Source organism: Teleopsis dalmanni, chromosome X (assembly GCF_002237135.1).
Source record: "Teleopsis dalmanni isolate 2A chromosome X, ASM223713v2, whole genome shotgun sequence".
Taxonomy (NCBI): domain Eukaryota; kingdom Metazoa; phylum Arthropoda; class Insecta; order Diptera; family Diopsidae; genus Teleopsis; species Teleopsis dalmanni.
Window position 1 is genome coordinate 16,703,590 of NC_051848.1, and position 23,435 is coordinate 16,727,024.

General features: G+C 30.2%; 2 protein-coding genes across 5 annotated transcripts in view; one reads left to right on the forward strand and one right to left on the reverse strand.

Annotated features, from left to right (window-relative positions):
• Nucleotides 1-23,435, forward strand: part of LOC119688203 (protein bunched, class 2/F/G isoform) — a 245,966-nt gene that overhangs the window by 139,113 nt on the left and 83,418 nt on the right. The gene's annotated exons all lie outside the window — the stretch shown is intronic.
• On the reverse strand, nt 494-10,731 carry LOC119688022 (malonate--CoA ligase ACSF3, mitochondrial). Of its 4 annotated transcripts, XM_038102631.1 has the most exons (8): nt 10,628-10,731; nt 3,913-3,976; nt 2,978-3,063; nt 2,714-2,918; nt 1,202-2,632; nt 810-1,139; nt 679-729; nt 494-619 (listed from the first exon to the last, which is right to left on the reverse strand). In XM_038102631.1, exons 1-5 carry the CDS (start codon nt 10,637-10,639, stop codon nt 1,212-1,214), a joined length of 1,788 nt encoding a protein of 595 aa, XP_037958559.1. In that variant the 5' UTR covers nt 10,640-10,731; the 3' UTR covers nt 494-619; nt 679-729; nt 810-1,139; nt 1,202-1,211. The 4 variants fall into 4 exon arrangements, with proteins under 4 accessions (XP_037958559.1, XP_037958558.1, XP_037958560.1 ...); XM_038102630.1 differs by having other exon boundaries at nt 494-729; XM_038102632.1 differs by lacking the exon at nt 10,628-10,731 and adding an exon at nt 6,489-6,585 and having other exon boundaries at nt 494-729.

Here is a 23,435-nt window from a genome sequence, read left to right on the forward strand (position 1 = left end):
AGAGACTTAATTGAAGTGCTTGCAGTGAGAAATATTTCATACTAAGTTTTGGATTCCAAAAACAATGCAGCCAATAACAGTTTGAAATACGATCACCAACAACTGATAATAAATATTTTGTGTCTCATTTCATGGCTAACTATTGACACAGAGATCGACCACAGTGAACCTGAATAGAAATAAAAGACTGAACTGCAGACAATGAATTCCAGGATTCAAAACTCGTTCGACCCTGAAGTAAGTTCGAGTACAGAAATCAGTCCATTTATGTATATATACTTTTATAATATATAAAGCACAAATAAAGCCCATCTTCCACATCACATTTGAATGCTGCATACACACACCAAACCAACTATTACGACTTACACGCTTACGACTTAAAAATATTAATCATATTAAACATTAAAACATTATTTATCAACAATTGAATTTTTATATTTAAAACAAACATAAACAGTAAATTTAGAACAAATTAAGAAAAAAAGTTCAGTTCAATACATCAATAAATTTTGTAATAATTTCCCTCATATTATTTTATATTAGTCGATTGATGGGCCTATAAATACGTTTCATATTGTAATGCGAAAAATTATATGTCCAGTAGACCGACCGGTTCCTAGTAAGTATTGTTTATTGTTAGTTATTACTGATGTCTTGCGTCAGTTATATTTGTACCTATGGATATGGATATATGTCACATTTTGTTGCTAGCCTCAAATAGTTTGTCTATTAATCAGATAATAAATAGGTTTCATATTATTTTTTGTTATTATTAATGTGTTGTGATATACTTGCAAAGGGTTTACCTGTTATTTTACTTATCCATTAGAAACAGTCTATAAGATGCATTATCTACATTTTTCGTATTGGTTAGACGTAACTTGTGCTCCAATGCTACTTCTAGTAAAATTTTGCAATCGCAATAATTTAGCCGCTGCCAGAATATTAATTCAAACAGAGTCCAAATAATATATCCCAATGAGAATTAGTGAATGAATTAGTGATGTTTTATTATTGAGTAACGTGTTCATTAAATTAACTAAACCAATGAACATGCATGAGGTACACACTGTTGTTGTTGTATATAGACCCACTCCAAATCGAATATAATATAATGTAATTGAGGGAAAAATAAACTGAAATAAGACAAGGCCATCAGTCAATATTTGGAATGGTTTTATAGAAATGTGTGGCTTACATGGAATTACTTATTCTTTTAAATCATCTTCCAGATTAAACTCATTTGATAGACTGAGATCATCTGGTATTTTCTCTACGATTTTTATAACAAAATGTTTTTTATAAGAAGGCAATACTTTTGATAGCCAATCCTCAAATGAATCATAATTGAATCGTTGCTTACTTTTCGGTATACAAAGCACAGTTACGTGTTTTTGTTGACCCTCTACAGAGGGCATTTTGAAAAAAGCAATATTTTCAATATGCGGTATTAAACGAATTACAACCGCATTCATGACCATAGCAAAGATATTTTCTTTAAACGGTTCCAATAAGCTTGTCTCACCTCCAAAAACGACAAGCATTTCCTTATAGATAATCATAAAATTACTGCGTTTGCTGTCACTACTCTTTTCGCCACTTTCACTTTCTTCTTCATATTCTAAATGCAGCATATATTTTAGTAGTTTCTTGTATAGATTTTCCATTGACTCCGATGATTTGCAGGTTCTACCTAAGGCTTGAGCAACTGTGAATGCTTCGTCAAGTCCTTGGGACGCTTTCGTGTCCAAATCAACTAAATGCAGATTTTCTATTTCGATGAAACGTTCATACAATTTACTATTTGTAATTGTCTTCCAATTTTTATGTATTTCTTTAGAGAGCTTGCTAAAGTCTGCTATCATCAATCTGTACTTGGTTGAACAGTAGCTACTTATATAGTCACGAATAATTGTATCATGCATGAACACTTTGGCGAAAGTATTTATCAAGAGTGTATACGTTGATGAATCTGCAAGAAGTATGTTAGCGTTTAGTTTATCAGACCCATTAATGCCAATTAGTTCCTCCCAAAGCGTGAGCAGGTTTGATTCATCGTGAAAAATAACTTTACCGCCTTCGCTGAATACACTCATACCATCGAGATTTATATGCCAATTCGTATGTGGAACAACACTCAATAAGGTATCATCACTGCAATAGTCGTATGTTTTTACATAGAACTTGATCTGCTCATGCAAGTCCCTGTGAGTATATCTCAACGGAAGTGGGGTTTTATCATAATTTATAACGTATTGAATCAATGCCGTCTTATCAATATAGAAATCGTTATTGATCGCACCGTCGATAAATGTCATATCTCCAATATTGATAAACAATTTTCTCAAACTTTCGTTAACCTCGTCCGGAGTTGCCATGACTGTGGGCTCAAGCAATAGTAGAACTATATCATGTTTTTCTGCAACTTCACGAGCAACCTTTTCAAATTCTATAGATGCCATCATCATTTTGATCTTTGTAGTTCCAGCGATGTGATTTATCAACGCTGTAGGGAATGTTGTATCAAACGGTATTGCAATCTGGCCCGACAGCCAACAAGCCCATTGCATCAGGGGGCAGAGCACATTATTTGTGCATATATATCCTACATGCGAGGATGATGCGCTACCTTTAAAGTAAATTTGAATTTAAAATGTAGAACCTGTGAGATGTTTCTGTCTAATAAAATAGTCATGCAAGTGTTACTTACCACAAACATTTGAAATCTGACATCCGATTTTTCGCGCTGTCACAAACATTGTCGCATATGAATATATGCCACTTGAATCCTTAATTGCAATGCGATCATCATAGAAAAGGCTCTTTTTAAAGAAAGGAAAAAAGTATTCTGCATTTTTTTCTTCCATTGCCTTAGCCTTGTTCAAATTAGTCATGTACGCTTCTTTATTGAAAACCTAAAGGATTTATTTTATTATAATACTTAAAAAGAAAATAAATGAAGATTTCAATTTACCAATTCAGTACCAGCTTTGCGAATATCCGCATAGTGACGAATAACGCTTTTGCGAACCAACGAATAAAGTTTATTCATTTTCTTTCCTGAAACACAATGAAGAGATATGTTTTTACAAATTTATATATATTCTGTTGTATATCATATTTGACATATTAGGAAAATAATTTAGGTAACTATGTCTTTTGAGATTTTCACTGCAATGTGTGAATAGAGGAAAAAGAGATTAATATGAAATATAGCAAACATATTAGCATCTAGTACAAAGTAGGTCTAGTTAAAAAAGGATGTGAAACGTCAGATTGTCTAGCGATGGTTCTACACCCATGCGAAAGGACACATCACAGAAAACGCTATTGATTTGTAAAAGTAACGAACGCATACCCACGGTTAATCGGAATAAACTAAGCTCAACAAGAGAAGAAACGGTTCATATTTAGGGACAAAATTTTAGATACAGCGAGAAGGGGAGGGAGGAAAAACGGTGAGCGAAACAGAAGAATATTGCAGAACGTCAAGAATGAAAAATATTTTTCGGGAGTCACTTTTCGTTGCAAATACGATAAGGGGATTCAACAAAATAAGAAAAGAAAAAGGATTTTTAGAATCATTTAGTATTAGTGGTCAAACTTGACAATTAATATATCATTTTTATTAATATATTTAATAGATGTTTTTACCGTAGATGGAGCTAATTTTTCTTTTAGTTAGTTTTTAAACTGTTTTAGTGAATGACTGAAAATGGTACTTGTAACTCACACACGATACTGCCGTATTTGCATGTACTATTCTATAAGCACATATTTAAGGACTGACTATATAATTATGCACTTAAAAAATCAATAGAAAGTTTTCAGCGGGATATTAATTACGTAAATCAAAGTTTGTAATCAATATTTATAAATAAATGGTTTGTTAGAGAGGGTGCCACATACCTTTGTGTTTCTGAATAAAAACCACTGCTGTATTTGAAACAAACGTATCTGAAACTCTTTTATTCTGAAATAAAAACAAAAATAGATTTTATATGATTGGTTCTAAAATGTCAAATTTAAATTATTCAAGAACTACTAAACCAATGTTAACTATGTATGTGGAGGTATAGCGCTGCATGTACTGCAATGCACTGATTCGGAAAAATCAGCAATAACAACAACGATTGATTTGTCTTTCTTAGGTCGAAGTGCAGACCTTTTCAGTGGTATTATTGAACTTTAGATCTTAAACCTAACCGTTGTGGTAGTTGTTGTTGTTACATTGTAAAATTTGTAGAGCTAATCTCTTGTGCGATCATGACATTAGCCTCTTGCAATCAATTTAGCTTGAATATCTTCATACCACATTTCACTGTTAGTAACAACTTGAACAGTAGCGCAGCAGAATGCAAATATATAATAATAAATATGTTTGTAAATGAATTATCTATACATATATATATTATATATATATATATTACTTTATAGCGTATATTACATTGATATTGTAAAATAGGTTTCATTGTCATTTATATTGATTTTAATACCAAATGCATTTTACGCTATCAACGCACTTCAGTTTATCCGTATTTATTTAAAGTATTATTATTTACAATATTTATGTATATGTTTATACATATATATGTATTTATCTGTAATTTCGTAAAATAAAAAAAGTTGCTAATATATCAGTACCGTTGGAACAAGGGTACAAACAGTAATAATGTTTTAAGTCTTACATTTTTTTTCTCAGTGTAGTTAATTTTTTAATTGCTCTTTGTTTGTCAAAATTAAAAACGCAAAATGCAGTCATCATCATTAATCACGTAATTATATACAAACATATATGTATAGAAAATTTAAATATTTAATTTTTTAATTATAAGTTTTTATTAAAATCACATTTTATTAAGGGTAAGGGTGCAGGGTCTTTAATTATGGACTTCGTTCAGTTAAAGTAAAACAAAATAAATTATTTTTTTTAAAAATAGTTAGTTGTTTTCGCCATAGAATATATCACAACATTATTCTCTAAAATATTATTTTATAGTTGGTTATTGAAAATATCTAATCTGATATTGCGATGTATATACATACGAGTATATAATACGAGAAATTCTTGAGAAGTTTTGCGATACACTTTTTCCAATGATGCTTCAACTTTTAACCCGATGCTACATTCACAGAAATAGTAGCTCTCAGTGTATTTACTTAGAAGAGGGAAACCAGTTAAAAATACCGTTTCTAACAACAGTTACCAATCTAATTGCCTGAACCATTCTATCTAAGTTTTAGAATTCTTTAAGTGTTTAAGCACGCAATTCACGGAGAGATTCGTATAATATTTAAATCCTCATGACACCTCACCAAGCTCTCTAATTTCTAATTGGACCCTTATCCAATACCATTCGATGCATTTTTTATTCGTCTCGGGGGTTAAAATTTGTTATTATATACTTTTCTTTTAGTGTGTGGTATTGTGGTATCTCTTCTTGGAACAATGATTTTATTATCGCGTATGATTTCTTAAAAAATCCAAAAAGTAAACTTTACAGTTTGCTGCAGTTTGTTATGCGCAAATATTAAAAATTGAAAAATTCGGAAATTATTGCATATCTGCACGAAATTAATATGAGAAAGAGTTTCAATAATTTCCAAGAATATTTAGAAGAATAAACAAATAACAAAATTTAGTAGTCCAGACGCGGAATATTTCCCATTAACATTGATTAGTAAATACAATTAATATTTCCGAAGAAAAGCAATTCATAAACATTTAATTTTTATGAGGAAATGGACCCCAAGTAAAACACTATATACATATATACATATATCCATTTATTCAAATTGCAATTTTTGCTGCGTATTCGAAAAAAATATTTAACGCCTTTTCTTAAAAATGTTAGTTGCAAATTTCTTATATATCTTGATTTAAAATTCAAAAAATGATAAATAATAAACAATTTTTCTCGCCGTTTTATTCAGTTTTCAAGGAAAATAAAAAGAATTTTGCTTTCTAATCAATTTTTGTATTTCAGATTAAAAACGACTGTTGTATTTGACTTCTTTTATTCTAAAATGAAAACAAAAATAGTTTTTATGTGATTTGTTCTTTGTTTGTATGTATATGTAATGACAACAGCAACGATGGCTTCATCTTTCTAAGATCAACAAAATATAGATCTTTTTAGGGATATTGACCCTTACCATTCTTCAGTTTCTGTTATTATTATAGGAACGCTGATATAACTTAAACTTACTATTGTACAGATGTATATAGATATATATATATATATATATTTTTTCAAAACTAGCGACTATCTGTAACCATCCTTATAATCCGTTATTTGTTACTATCTGTCTTAATTTGGCTTTAATTAACTTTAACTTAATTGTAACATTTATTATTATTATTATTTTAACTGATAATTATATTGGAATAGTTATTATACGTATAAATAGACTCTTCTCTTAGCACAGATATGTAAATAATATTACATCCAAGCACTTACAATAGAAAAAGTGTTCTTACTTACTAATAATAGCAGTGACCCCGTATTAAGTGATTGAATTAGCTGAAGATTTCCTTTGTTACTAGATCTGCACAAACTGAAACCTTACTTCTAATTTTAGATGACACAAAAATTATTTTTACAATTCATATAGAACAAATTTTTCATTATTAATGATAAAAAACGTAAAGCCCACTTGATGTGATTGATTGATTAATTATCAAATAATAAACAAGTGAAATATATATTATTACAATATAATAATTGAATAAAATTTTATATAAAATATATATAATTATTATAAGAGATAAATAACAAATTTCTATTTTCACATCTATTCTTTTTCGTAACTTTATAATATTATTCATAAATATTTACTATAATGTATAAATACAACTGAAATTCGAATAAGTGCGTCATTTTTGAAACCAGTTATTCACAAATCTTGTGATTGTTTTATGAGTGAACGTCTATCGAAAGTATTATCTACACTATTCGCAGTTTGTGACTATTTTCTATTAACTTCATGCCACTGTCTGTAAAACATATATAAATTGTAGTGCAATATATACCCAGAATTGATTACTAAATGCAACTGCATTTTTAAGTTTCATCTGAAAATTTAAGCCCTAGACAGAGCATAGCACTCGGTAGTAAGCCTCGTGGCTAATTTCAGCCAGCTGAGAATAGGTAATATAAGAAAAGAGACAATCTTCAAACTATACTTGTCAAAATATCATGACATTCAGGTTGTTAATTTAATCATTGAGTTACATCTTTCGATTGATTTATTTTTTGTTTTACGAAACAGTGTAAAACTATATTCGAAGCAGTTATTAATTGTGAAGCAAATAATTCCGAGCTCTTTTTAAAGTTATTTAAAAATAATGAATAGAACTTCTTGCTTCAGCACATATCAATGAATAAAATAAAGGTCCATCTCTACACTCTTTAGTCAAATCGGCAGTCCACTTTTTCCGCCGACCATGAACGCAAAATTTATCCGGAAAGGTTATGGTTCCTACCATATATGTTATAGAAAGCGCATGTTTTGAACTACCACGACTAAGGAAACAGTAACTAGTTTGGGTTATAAGTGCATTTGAACGAAAAACCCGCGGAAAGATGAGCTCAAGTAACGAAAACACAAATGCTCTTTAAACCCAATACAGCACCCTATCGGAAGTAGTTGGTTACAGTGACTGGTCGCCAGCGGCTACTCCCACCTGTTTGCGGATTTTAAAAAAATACTCAAGTGAAAGAAATTTAATTAGATTTTTGAAAGAAAATCAGAACTTTTTTCGCATTCAGTATTTAAATATACAGGTTCAAGACTTTCTTATTTTCAAGTAAGTCACTATATACATTCATACATATATTTCATTTTTTTTAACAATTTTATTCAGATTATTGCATTTAAATATGAAATAAATTGCGTTTACTTACCGCAAATCCAAAAGTTAAAGAGCACAAATATGTTGAATGACACACAACAATTATTACAATATTTCTTTTTTCTGAGAATGAAATTCATTGAAATAGTTTATATTGAATGCACGGCTAACATGATATTTAGTATTGAAAAAAAAGGGCACAATATTAATTAAATGAAACACTGTTTGCAATATTTTGACAGCGACAGTGAAATACATTATCTGTCAAACTAACAGTGTTACCAACTTTTCATAATTTTTGCATTGATATAAAATTCTCCTCATGTAGAAGTTATTTTTTTTTATTAAGTTTTCTTAGTCTCTTAAAAACTGGCAAAACCCTATTTTGGAATGGAATAATTTTTCTCTCCAGATATGAGATCATAAAGATGGTGTCTTATAACACGCAAAAGCAAAAACTATTTGTTACTAGGATGAGTTTTTAGTATAACACGAACCTACATCCCTGGTTTATGGATCCCATCCCCGTAGTGGTTTTCCAGAAACTGTGGAAAATGTTTCTTTACGGCAGCTAGTATCTGTTCGATTGGTGAAAAGCAAGTTTCTTAAAAGATTTTTGGTCAGGTAAGAATTCGACGAAATTCAAGCAAATTTTCTGGTGTCTGGAACACTGATTTAGTGATGGCTTTTTCAGCTATGTGAGTAGATGCTGAAATTCTCTTGATGGGAAATGATTTTTGTATTCTGTAAGCAGAGGTCTTTTTTGTACTATTGGTCTAGGTTTATTATTTTACCAGTTTGGAAGTTTCTTCTAAACTAATCTGTGGACTTTTACTCACTTTAGGAGTCAAGGAGTTGGGTTTACACCACTTCTTCAGTCTCTTTTTTTTTTAGTCAGGATTATGGTGGTTGATTGTCGAATTGTTAAGGAATCTAGCACCTATTGTGCACACTGTTGTTCATATTCTGTATTTTTTTGTTGATGCTGTCAATTATGTTGACAGCTTTACTAGAAACTGCCACTATGACAATAAGCTTTGAAGGTTGAAATAAAAGTGAAATTATAAAGAAATGTTTAAATATATTTGATCAATTTTATTTGCATTCATGTGGCAGAAGATTGATTTAGCGAAAGGTTGTTTTTAGTTTCAGTGTTTCGTTGGGAATAAACATGAATTTATTATTCAGCATCTGAAGAGAATCTTTCTGATGTGCTCGTATATACTTGAGTGTGTCTGCACGTTTGAGCAAGACCCGGTATTACGTATTGTCGTACATTTTAGTGCATTTATAAATTTCAGTTTTTTGCGCAATCCATTTCGATTGGGTGTTGGCACACCACTTTCTCAGTTTGGAATAGTGAATACATGTGCCACCATAAATTACCCATTCGAATGGCTTGTTCCACTGCGATTTGCTGTCCAATCGTTCGTTCGATTTGTTCATTTCTCCGAACTAAACATATGAACCGTTCACCCGCACCCTATTTAAAATTTTCATACAAGGTGTTATATTAACCTTGAATTTAAATGTTGTTTTTATTTTATACAACATTTGGTTTGCAGGAAAATTTATTGAGGATTTATTGGTACGATTTCGAAAATTTTATAGTTTGTGTAAATTAATTAACCTATTCGCGTTTATATATACGCATTGGCTAATATAAACAGTTTATTTTCCTCTCTTTCAGGTAAGTTTATAGCAAATTGTTAATATATTTAGGGAAACGTAAATAAGTGGAAAGCTGTAAGTAATCTGTTAATCTGAAATTTATAACTTGTGCAACAAAACAAAGGAAATTACTTAATGATATGTACAAAATAAAATTGATTTTAGTACAAATCACAAAAAATTTTATTCTTCACTGATTGTTATCTGCACTGGACGTCCAGTAAAGTTTTATAGTTGCATTTGACTACTGCTTCAATCCATTCACATTAGTTAATGTACATCGATAATGGATTTATGTTCAATAAATATAAATGAGAAGAAATCGAACAGTTCCGAAATTACCAATCGAAGAAACAATCACCGTGACGCATTAAATGATTGCATATTTCATAATAATATGTATGGAGTCTTTCAGAGCAAAAGTCAACATTGCCCACAGAAGTAATAAAATATTTTATGTCGGAAACACATTCGAAAATATTGATTCCCATATTAATTTTTTGGGTAACATATTAATTGTCAGGCTTATAGCTTGACATGTAAACCACATGAGAATTATAATACACATATAAGAAATACTGATGCCATTACCTTTGTAATTTCAATCCATATGTAACAGTTTTGATCTATTTTGAATCTATTAATTTAACTTATCTTTCAACAAAAATGTGAAATGAAAGACCCATGTCTCATTTATGGTCACGACTCATAGTAAAAACTCTACTTTGCTTATAATTATACGGGCAAATATTATATATACGAGTACCAATATATACAGTGGGGCTTACAGTTTATTTTGTGTTGTGAAATTTTATGCTAAATTTTGTAGATTTAGTGGTAAAGTTCCAAAAATTTTATTCAAAGCACATTCTGACCTCACATCTTATTTCGTGTATTGTTTTTGCCTCTAAAAATCGTGCATATAACGGGGCTTTGAAACTAATGGTTTCAAATGCATGTCAAGTTTATGTTTTATGTTATATTTTGTTTGCAATACAATACCTTCTACATCTGCTATATGATCTAACTGCTTACCACCAGATGAGATTGGTCTCGTAAACTCTTACTTGACTATATTTTATATATAATTTGACTAACCTTGTGTTTCATACGATCTAATCCAACCCGGTTTCCAATTTCATATGCACAAATACAAAATTTTAAAGTATCTTTGAATGGCGTATAATAAGAACGAAGTTAGGAAAAATATGACAAGTTATTATGTTGTTTTTTTTTTTTTTTTTTTTTTTTTAATATTATGACATTAATAAAAAATTATCTATGTTTGCTTTTCCTAAAGTTCACAGAAATATATAGCAATCCAATATTTTTATGAAGCCAACGAAATTCATGCTTCAAACATAAATTTTTTTTGCACTTTTCATCTGGTATTGTTTAAAATCTTAGAGACGTTAATAGCATAAATAGTGAAATCTTTCTTCAATCATAGGTCTTAATAGAGCAAAGACAATACAATTTAAACAGTTGCACGATTCTTTATGGAGAGCTAAAAGATCCAAAAAATTTTTTTGTGTCAAAAGTAAACTGAATAAATAAAAATTAATTAACAAAATATATATTTTAGCCTTGGAAAGTATATTTACTTCTTTGCTCCTATCTTAATTATTTAAAAAACTCGCATGAAATTTTAATATCATAAATAATTTTTTATGGAAATTTGTAACACTTTATAGTATTACCAAGTGAAACTTAAGCGCAATCTGGTACCTAGTGGATCTATATTCAGAAGTTTAATTTGTCTTGTTTTTTTTTTACTATTTCGTCTCGTCAATTAGACGAGAGATTGCTCGTAATGATACTATTTAGACGTTCAATAGAGAATAAGTAAACAAATGTAATTAAATAATTTTTTATTTTTTTTGGTTGTTTTTTATAAATATTTTTTTACATAATTCTGCCCTTGATCTATTAATTGTTTAAAACCTTTTCACCCTCACCCCACCCTATATCTTCTTCCGTATAACGCAGTTATTCTGTTTTAATAAAAACCTAATCTGTTTTACTATAATATTGCTGCTACAGTTGCACTATTATCACTAACGTCATTATGACGAAAGACCGCAAATGACTTTCGTTACATACTTTGTAAATATATGCCTAATAAATTCAATAAAATCAGCTGTGCGCCACGTGATGTCCTTCAATGCAAAGCGTGGCATGGTCTGTTTTTGTTGCTGTGCAAAATTAAAAATCGACACTAACCACAACTGCAATGACAGCACACCATTACACAAAAAAAAGGGGAAAAAACTGCACTGAAAGCACTAAAAACTGATAACTCATTTCGCTCCCGTGCTCGCTGTTCGTCCCTCGAATTGATAATACCGACAGCATTGGGTTCCAATATTTTTATTAGACGCTTTACTTGAGTCTTATTGACTGATAAGCTAGTAAGAACTTTGATAACTTTTTTCTTAAAGGTTTTTATATGATTCGTGTAATAATCATTTGTATTTTTATTTTATTTTCTTGTTTTTGATTTTGATTTTGTTTAATGATTATTTTTACCTTCTCCCTCAATATACTTGAAATAAAATTGTGTTTGGTACGTCTTGATTGTAAAATCACAGAAAGACATGTCTATATGTTTGTTGTCGGCACAGAACTGGGTTAATAAGGAGATTGCTCTGATTTTTAATCTTTAGAATGTTCACTTTGATTGAGATTTATTCAGACTTTAGTAGTAATAACTTTTTTTTTTGATGTGTATAATTAGGTCTTGACCTCTAATGCTTGAAAAGTTACATTGAAATGTTTGGATTTCTTTTAGCACAAAAAAAAGTTACTTCTTTTTGTTCAAAGTTGAAAGAGGATAGTCGGTTTCCAAATCTGAGATATCAATATATCCTTCTGCGAGTGCTGATTTTACGTGAAGGTTATCAAACCCAGCGGGTGCCAGGAAACTAACCAGGATTGCCACTTGAAGGCTATGCGGCGACCACTTGAATTCAGAACTACAACATTTGAGCTAACAATTTCCAAGTTAAATGCAATCAGAGATGTTGCCTTGTGTACTCTATCACAGATGCTCACGGGCGCTCGTGAAATCATTGGTCCTCTACACATTGTCGACGATTACCGCATCCGAATGAACCATGAGCTACCGACATTGACATAATTCTGTAAATTAACATTCAGTAGCTGAGCTGATTTGATCATTTCGTGAGAATGGATGAAAATTCTACAGCGGAAAAAGTATTTGAAGTAGGCGTTGGAGGAAGAAGGCAAAGAAGCAGACAGTTTCTTCGGTGGAATGATTAAGTTGAAGGAATAGTACCCGCACTTAATTTACGAGATTGAAAAAGACATGCATGTTTTGATTAAGTATACTAGTTTTCAATATTTTAAATAATCATATTCAATATTAGGAAAAAATTATATTGCATTGCTTTTATTATTTATTAATACTCGTTCAATGAATAGAAAATAAATAATTACGAAACTTAACTTTAAAATTTTGCAAATTTTTGTGATCTGTGGCCACTCTATCATATGACATCCAGCGTAAAATACAAATTTAAGTTTAATATGCTGTTACGCTTGTGGCTGTCGCTGTGGTTGTAGTTGATTTTATTGCTTGCTGTTTGTGATTGCAGCCAAAAACGTGAATTATCAAACCAATCAACAACAACAAATGCAAGCTTAAAAAATTTACTTAAAAAAAAAATACAATAAAGCAAAAACGTGACCACAACAACAATTTAACTAGTAACTTTATGCATGTAATGAAAAGTAAATATTTAAAGCAACAACAGTCAGTCAGTCACTCGTTGGCTTAAATGAATTACTTTCATTTATTAAGCTTAGGTTTGATCTCGCACATGTAATTTATACTGTAAACTAGGTTTTTAACCGCACTTCAAAAACGGAACCATATTTTCTAAACAGCAAGGCAGCAGCAGCACACAATGTTGCTTCACCTACCACCTTCCACACCTTAATGCAAAAAATTAAAATTTTTTAATTTTAAGATTTCCATTCAAATATTTCTGTTGAGATTAAAGTTTTGTATAGAAACTATGTATACAATTTTTTTAAAAATATTTTAAGTAAATTAACTGTTTAAAGTGAAATTTAAAACCTTTTATCGGTAGTCATGTGATTTTCCCGAATGCGTTCGATTAATTTACTTACATTAATACTATATATGCTATAAATGTTAATAAGGGAACTCGACGAATTGGGCCAACTATCATGGAATGACTCTTATTCCTGTCATGTGGGTATAAAGTCCTCTCATGCGTTCTGTGTCAAAATGTCAAAAGTTAAAGCCACATACCAACTCTCCCAAAAAATTTAGCGGCACTGGGAAAGTTTTTAGAAAATGTCTTTATTATTATGTGTTTTAGTTCACCACAAGTGAATTACGGTTACCGTATCCGATCGAACCACTAGCTGTAAGAGTTTTATTACGCCATTGACATTATTTACTAAATTCGATAACCAACTCTCCTCTAGAATAATGAAGTAAAAAACAGTGACGTGGGTCCCAAGACGCTCAAGAGATTTGTTTGTTGACAGAAAGTACTTTGAAAGTACTTTTGTTCTCATTTACCACAAGATCCATTTGCTTTGCTTGTTTTTCTAAGTTGGAAAATGCCGCACTGACGACACGGGTGTTCAGACCAATGATATCAATATCATCGGCAGACGCAAGCAGTATTATACTTTTGTAGAATATTGTGCCAGTACGGTTTAAATCTGCTGCTAGGAATATCGTTTCCAACATTAGATTAAAGTAGTCACACGACAAGAAGGCATCCTGCCTGAAACCTCATTTGGTATCAAACGGCTCGGAGAGGTTCTTCCCAATTCTAACGGAGACCAGTATTACATTAAACCATAACCCAAAAATTCATTGTCAGAGCTTAGTATGTAACTAAGCAATATAAAAAGATGTCTACTTAATAAACACTATCTAAATTACACATAACTAAAATTTTTCGGTCATAATATATTGGAATGGGTTTAACCATCTGATTGCTTGACCCAAATGAGACAGACTTTTGGCTGTACTGTGCACTTCAATGACAGTGCTCCTGACCTTGATGTAAGGTAATCTTGCCTCTATTTTTGTCATCATTACAATGTGTACACTTTAATTATAATTTGCGGCATCGAAAAGTACAGTACAAACAACGTTAATTTAATGCCAACGCCAACGCAGTAACCAACAACACCAAACCGCAACAACAACAACAACGAAGAACAATAGAGCAATTGCTTAACACAACTTCATTTAAAAAAGGCAAGAGGGAAATTTATTGTGGCCTGTCCCTCTATCATGGCATTTGCCAATTCACTAATTTTCCCGCGTATAAATACCACTTCGGCTATTGTTGTTGTTGTTATTTTTCATGTTTATTTTTCGATTTTTTTTGCGTAATTTTTTGTTGTTATTCTTTTCGTTAATTGTTTTTTGGTATTTCTTTGCGCTGTTTTGATTGCGTTGAAATTAATTTACCTGTGTTAATTGGCTGTGCGCATGTAAAATGACAATTAAGCGAAAAAAAAACAATTAAAACTGAAGAAGCCATTAATCTGAACTGTGAGTGTCGTAGGTTGTTATTTTTACAGAATTTATTATTTTAATATTTAAATAATATCAACTTCAGAAATGCTATTAAATTATAATATTTTATTATTCGGTAAATTTGGTTTCAAAATTGAAACATATATATATAATCCCAACATCTAATGACCCCAGATGTGTACATGTAGAACCCCTAACAGCATAAATGGGTCAAAAGATTACGTATAGTTTATATACATATAAATACCAGGAAGTTGTGTATAAAAATAGATTTTAAACGGGTTGTGGAATCTTGTCACCACGTCTTTACATCCTTTGAGGATTATTGTGACCCACTTTAGTTCCATAGACGAGAAGCAGTTAAGAACGCCATTATGTCCTTTGGAGATATGTTGCCTAACTCCGTTATAAGTGGATAGGCAGTTGATAAGTACCGAAGTCTGACTCTGGCGATACTGTCACAGTGACACATAATGTGTTCTGCTGCAGCTATCGTCTCTTGTAATACCTAGGTTCGTAGATGCTTATTTATGTCCAGTGAGAAACCCGGTTTGTACCGTCTAACTAAAGTCGGTACTGATTGACTTAAATATCGTTTTCAACTATACTTCAAACTTGTAACTTTTAAATTATATTAAGCTAAGCTTACATATTTGATTGCATGCCGGTTGACCACAAATAAAAGCTACAAAATAAAATAATTAAGGATAATAACAAAATTTGTGGAAGATCTATACAGGAAAATTAATAACAAAAAAATATATAATTATATATATGTGTGTAGACAGTTTTTAATTAATTTTTATGTACAGTTTTTTTACGCAACTTCAACTTAAAATCATTAAGTCAACTAGTTTTTAATTTAATGAATAAGTGAGCTGGTTCCTTCACAATCTGAAATATATTTGCTAATATTTTGAACTTATGTCATGTCATATTTATTTAATATTTTATACTTATATTGATCGAATAAAAAAATGGAAACATATTCATTATGAATTAGCAACTTGACAAGGAAATGTTTGTAGACCCCTCTTTTATATTTCCTTATACGATTAGTTATCCCTTATATATGATTAAGAAAAAATATGTACGTTTTATTATTAAGTTATTTATATTTTTTTTTTTTCTTGTTTTTTTTTTTGTTTTGTTCATAAATAATTCAAATTAATGTTTTATAATGTTATTTTTTTATTTTCAGGTAAGCATAATGATGTATATTATATATAATAAAATATATACTTTATTTTGTTTATGGTAAGTTATTTTTGATACGAGTCTGTTTGCAAAGACGTTACCTTTACAATTAAAATACGATGTAGATATAAACTAAATTTAACCCATGAATTTTATTTATATTGTAACTTTTAAGAAATATAAATAGAAGTAACTAAACATCACTGAAACTTTCCGGTATATGTCGTAAAGCCAGCCGTTCATACTAGATAACAAGTACTACTTACTACTTCTAAAAGTTTTTCTGGTTAGATGATGAAACAAAAAACAACAGTAACAATAATAATATCAAAGCTGTGCTTGTATCTTTAAAATAAAATTGTAGAATCTCTTATTAATCTAGTTGAAAAAATCTAAAAAAGTATTTGATTATTATTCTTTACTTCATTTATATTATATAAGTCGAACAATTTGTATTTCAATAAGATACGGGAAATTTTACTTTCCATATTTTATTTTTACAAGCAATTGTAACACATCTCGAAATAAAATGTGAAGATTCGAACCCTTCTGATTATCATTCTGTGTTATATTCTCAAAATTATCTTTCAAACACGTAAGCATTTCACTCTTTAAACTAAACAAGGGTTCAACTCGTTTCGAAAACATTATGCTTCATATTTTCTCCATCACCAGATGCTGACTTGATGGAGCATCTTCATCCATTATCACGACATGACCAATCCAGCGAAGCCGTTGGATGTGAATTCGCTGAGCTATATCAATAATAAGATAAAGCTCTTGCAGCGCGTAGTTCATTCGAATGCAGTAGTCAATTCGCAGAGGACCAAAGATCTTACGAAAAACTTTCTTTTAGAACTATCCCAGTGCTGTTTCACTATTTTGTGGTATGTAATGTGTACAGTCGGTATCACACTAGTATTAAAAAAAATACTCAATTAATAAAATGTTATTATTTTAAACTACTAATTTATTATTATAACTTAAATAAACACTGCTGTTACATATGTACTAGTATTTTTTTCTACCATCTTACTATTGTGCTAATAATAATTGTGTTATAATATTTTCTATTCAAAACAATTCATGTACTTAATCTTTTTTTTGTGAAATAATAAAATTAAACATAATAAGCCCATATAATAAAATACCACAAAGCTTTTGTCTTTTGACAAAGTTTCTATAAACCTAATAATAGGTATTCCACAACTATTGCTGTTATATACTATTGTCCTACTAATGTTCTAACCTTATCTTCTATTCAACTCCTTACATCATTCCTATGTTCTATATATGAAATTAGTGTAAGCCTCGAGAAAGCGTAGATAGGCTACTATAATTTTTGGTAAAGACTAAGATTCTCCAAAGTCATTTAAATTTAAAAAATTTTGTTGTTTAATGACGACATTCTAGTCACTCCGCCTTCACTCTGACTCTGACCTTCATCCGTCCATAAATTCACCGATATTTCTCGTATACTTCTATAATATAAACCGATTTAAATGTATGTAACGTGTTCAATTCATTGCAGCATAAATGTGTATATTTGGTTGCAAAACTGTCTTTGAATTTTATGTACAGATTGAGCAATAAAACGTAAACATAAAACGCTGTTGTTAAGTATAATGTATAACAGACTGACGTCATAATACCAACTCAGTTACAATGAACAAAATATCTCAAGTAATCGTTTTTTATAGTTTTTTTTAAAGCCAACTTAAATAAAATTAAAACTTTACATGACCGACGTGTAGACTGTGCGCTATGCACAGCAAACAAAACCTAATGTGCGAACAAAAGGACGGCAGCGTGCCAGCACTCAAAACAGTAACAACAACAATAACAGCAACACAAACAGCAACAAAAAAGTAGTTGTAGTTTAACATGAACGAATGTATCATACCACTACACCCGCTCAGTCTTAAACAGCTGATCACAATGTCGACTCATATGTTGTGTGGTAAAATAGCACAACTGAATTCGATACAATATGCACAAGCAATATTATTGCTTGTTGTTATTCGCTTATGTTGTATAATGCCTGTGTGTTGACGACGATAACGAGGCAACCACCACACACAATACAGGTGTAATGTTTACATATACTTTGTTGTTGTGTGCTGCATGTACAACAAGCAAAGTGGGTTGGCAGAGTCAAGTTCTGTTCAAAGAATAATTACAGAAAATTCCTCTAAAAAGACAACAAAGTTGAGTATTGTTTTTTTTTCTTTTTTTTTTTTTTGTTGTGTGTTATGTCTGGATTTGTGTATGTGCCATGTTGTTTGCTGTTTTTGTTTATTCTGTCTTACTCGTCGTCATATGAATCCGTTACCTGAAACGTGGCTTTATATTTGCTGTAAATATTACAGCTGGCTGACATTTTTAATTGGTCTTTTGAGAGCGCCAACATCAGAAAGCATAACTTTAACTCAATCTGTTTCTCTTGCTATTTTGTTGCTGCATTCAGCTTACTTCTTACTGTTATAACATTACTTCTTTATACAAGGTTTTAATGTTTGCGGGGAGCAGCTACTGCCATGCGCTGTATAAATTTTCCTAGTCAAACTGTAATCAAGCCCAGTCGCATTATTACTTATGCATGCAGATATGAGATTTTCTATGGTTTCTTGACAGTGCTAAACTCGCGAACTCGAAGCATACACTTTATCCAACAATAAAAAAAACTCTTTCGACTTGGTGTTTGTGCAATACAATATGCATACATGCAAAAACAACACACAGCGAGAGAGAGAGGGAGAGAAAGAGATTGCGAGAATTAGTTATTCAGCACTTATGTGCGCTGAATTGCTTTATCGCGTAGCAGACAGCAGAAGCAGCCATGTTCTTTGCTGTTGTTGTAAGTTTTGAGTAAAACTTTTTCCAAAACATTTAAACCAAAAATTTATGTGGGTAAAACGTCTGCCATACAAAAATGTGCTCGATATCGCACAAATAAATTGTTTTGTTCATTTTTTGTTTATATTTTTATGGCAAAAAGCTTTTTCTGTTTATTCAATCTATATTGGTGGAGACTGTTGGATTATTTGTTTACGTTTAACCTTAAGGCGGTTGCTTTTGTGCAACGTGTACATACACAATTTCTCAAATATTGTCGTTAAGCTTTCCCTGACTGAAAAAAAGAAATATTTCGATTTATACAAATATAAATATATGTAAATATAAATTTATTTTTTTATTTTTGACTTTGTTATTTAATTTTTATACCAAATACAACAAATGCATTCATTTGTAACCAAAAAAAAAAACAGGAAAAAAATTAAGAGAGCAGGTCATCATGCAAATTTACTACATTGTTGCAATCTGCCAATTTTTTTTTTTTGGTTTTGTTTATGTTGTGTTGCAATAAATTTGGTGCTACCAAAGCGTGCGCTGTAGTGTTGAGTTTCTTTTACTTGCTCTAAGAGACTTTCTATGACTCGCGAATCGCGGCCAGGTGAGTTGTTTTGCTTTAATATTCAGCAAGAGCAACACTAATTACAGTGATGCCACATTTTCAGTGGCTGCATAAAATACTGAAAGCTTTTTGCTTGCGTTGCATTAAGGCCGTGTGCGAGTTCGAATAATTTGAGGTAAAGTAAATTGAAATATCCTAGGGATTTTTTGTACTGCACTTATGTAAATATATATTTATTTATTTATTGCATTTACTTATTATTTTTGGTTGAAAGTTTTTAAATTTATTTAATAAACGTTTTATAAAATTTTCACAATGGTAATACCTAATTTTAATCTAATTTATCCTTACCCTACTCGAAATTCTTGTAAATACCAACATTCACTGTCATACCATCATTTACTATTTCCCTCAATTTATCATCTATTTACTCGAATTCACACACGGCCTAAAGTGTGAACTGTACAAAAAAATATGCGTAATACATTTTTAATACTCTACGAATTGATCTACTTTATATATATATATATATAATTCACGTATCTTTTTATTTATTTTAATCTTTTTTTGTAACTAATAAAGGTAAATTTTAAAATAAGTTTGTCTACTTCAGCCTACTGATTCCTATTTGCAATTTTAAATAAATACACATACATATTTTAGATAGATACCTTCTGGAAACCTTTTTAAATGTCACTTATTTTTAAGATATAAAGGTTTATGGGTTAGGCTAAGGCCTTTATGCACTGCGACCAGCTTGACCAGTAGTTGTTTAAAAGATAATTTAGTAACTTGTTTAATATGGTTAAACAACAGATAGAAGTATAAAATATAGATATATTTTAAGTATAAATATAAATATTTTCGACGTAACGACTCAAAAAGTTTAAAACAAAACTAGATAGAAGTAATGCTAGCGTCTTTCTGTCATTATCATTATATATGTAGTTCTGAACATATTTTTAATCCTGTTAAGAAAAAACCATCAAACTTATTATCTGATCTAGTAAATGTTCATACTGTATTAAGACATATGCTAGTTGGTTGTATATTATAATTATAAATACAATTTTTCTTCATTTATGTTTTAAACATAAAATCCACATGAACACTATCCAAAACAATAATTTTTATAAAATATGGCAGCACAAAATATCAGTAAAAACCATTATTCGAACTTTTTAGTTCTTTGCTGCAATGCTATGTTTTGCTCACCGTATTGTTGTTGCTACATGTTATGTTAGCGCTACAACTCTTAGTGTTGTTGTTTTAATATTTTGGATTCCGCTTGTGCTACTATGCCCCGGCTGTTTTTCGTTTTATGCGTGTCAGTCTGGTATTTCTTGTTGTTGTTGTTATAGTTGTTGCTGTTGCTGTTGCTGCTGTTATTAATGTGTATTGTCTGTTGGCTGTTGGCTGTAGGAACATTTAACAGAAAACAGAAAAACAACAAAAATTCAATTCAGTTATGCTGAAGTTGTCTTGCACTTCAAACGCGGTTCGTATTAGGAGTAGTGGCAGCGGTAGCAGCGGCGGTAGAAGCAGCTTTTTATTTTTAAAATTGCGCTCAATTTTCCTTTAAGCTTTGTTCTTCAATATAGCTTCAATAGCTTTGGAAAAGTAATTTTTTTTTTTGCTGCTCAGAAATTAAAATTTACATTATAAGTGCGTAAAATAATGGTATTTTAAAATTGTAATGTTATTTTTAAATGTGTATTGTGCCTTCAGAATTTAAAATGAATAAATAAATAAGAATTGTGAGGTGTTAAGAAAGTAATAACTAATTTAAAAAGTGTGAATTTATAATATAAATGATTTTTGTGCTTATAATAAAATTCAAAATTAATATTAAAAGTTTTCGCTTAAAAAATTTCTAAGAAAAAAACCAAAATTTTGTTGTCAATTTTTTGCGTTTGCACCACTTAAAAAACAAAGTGTATTGTTTCCTTGATTGCGCTGAGCTTTATTCTGTGGTCTGGTATTGCAGCTGAGCTGCATCAGCTAATAGCCATCCAACTAGCCAACAATGTTTTGCTGTACATTTTGTGATTTACTGCAACAACAGGGCATTTCATTGTTACTTATTCTCATTCAACACTTTTGTGTTGTCTCACCTATACATGTTCATAACATGGCTCTTAATTTTTCTCTCTCGCAGTGATATCTGCTTGTACACTTTAAATAGCTGAATTTTATGCTTAGCATAGAGAGCATTTTTTTTTTACATCTACTACTAATGGGGGCTTTATGTGTAAATACACTATACGTGTGTGTAATGCCCTCTTGATATAAAACAATAAGGTGAAAATATATGGTAGAGAAACGATAATCAAGAAGCAGCATCCAAGTAGCACCATCAGCGCGCTCTGTGGTTGCCTGCAAAAAACTTTTAACTAACATTATATATTTTAATTATAATTACATTAATTAAAAAAATTAGTTAAAATTATAAATCAAGTGAAATTTGAATCTGGTTTTTTTTATACACATACAACCGCAAAAGAAATTTGTGCTAAACTTGAATGTTTCTTGATATACAAAAATAAATAAATAAGTATTAAAAAAATATAATAAATTATTCGAGAAAATTTTTAAACGCTTTTTAATGTAAAAAAATAGATATATATACATATATATAATTAATCAATAAGCAATATAAGTGCTAATAAAATTAACAAAAAAAAAATAGTAAAATTTCTAATGATAAATAACCAAAAATCCAATACTCAATTTATATGAATGTTGAAACGTAAACAAAAACAGTGTGTATCAACTAAATGAAGTTCTTATGACTAATATATTATGTATTATTTATATTAATATATACATATTAATTACTTATTATTATTATTATTGTTGTTGTTAAATTGGTTTACACATCTAATTGACACGACCTCCCCAAAGTTTTTAGTCTTATTCCCAGACCAAAACAAAAAAAAATTCTAATAAAAAAAAAATAAAACACCTAGCAACCAAAATAAAAACAATTGAATGCAGAACAACAAAAATTTAACTAACAAAACAAAAATTCAAAACAAAGTCAATCCATTTTTTTTATTTTTATTTATTCTCCTTTTTCTTTCTCATTTGTGTTTTATTGTAAATCAACCCTATAAAATAGCTACGCATACATTGTGCGCATGCATTTCGCAACGCTACGCTGTATGTGTGTGTGCATGTGTGCGCTCTACACTAACGACTGTTAACACAAACAACACAAACAGAGCACATAAGGCATAAATACCCTGTGAATTACATTTTGCACAGCTTCATTCAGATACATACAATTTTCAGGATACACCAAAAAGAACTTCAAACAAGTGCAACAATACAAAGAAATCCTTCAAATATCAAACAAAATACATGCATAATACAAAGAAATAATAAATAAAAGAATAAGCAATAATTACAAGAGTACAAAACAAAAAGATCTCACAGCAATATTATATACAAAAATTCCTTTTGTTTTCTGCCCATTTTTGTCACAAAAAAAAAACAAAAAAAAAACAAAAAAAAAGAAAATAAAAACAACACAACAATAAAAAAAACAAATCAACAAGAAATATTTTTATACCAAAATTTGTTGAAAAAATAACCATGAAAACAGAATCTTCCAATAATAAAATGGCGCTTGACTTATACCCCAATATATCTGGTAAAAACGATCCTGTACGTGAAGTCGTGCGAAAATATATCGATTATTTTTATCCCGAGTAAGTTCCAATCTAAATTATAATAAT

Excerpts from the sequence above, each read along its gene's own strand:
- LOC119688022 (XM_038102631.1), bottom strand. Across the intron at positions 3,064-3,912 it reads TTTTATTCAGAAACACAAAG|GAAAGAAAATGAATAAACTT; the intron begins GTATGTGGCACC and ends ATTGTGTTTCAG. Across the intron at positions 2,633-2,713 it reads TCAGATTTCAAATGTTTGTG|GTAGCGCATCATCCTCGCAT; the intron begins GTAAGTAACACT and ends TTTACTTTAAAG.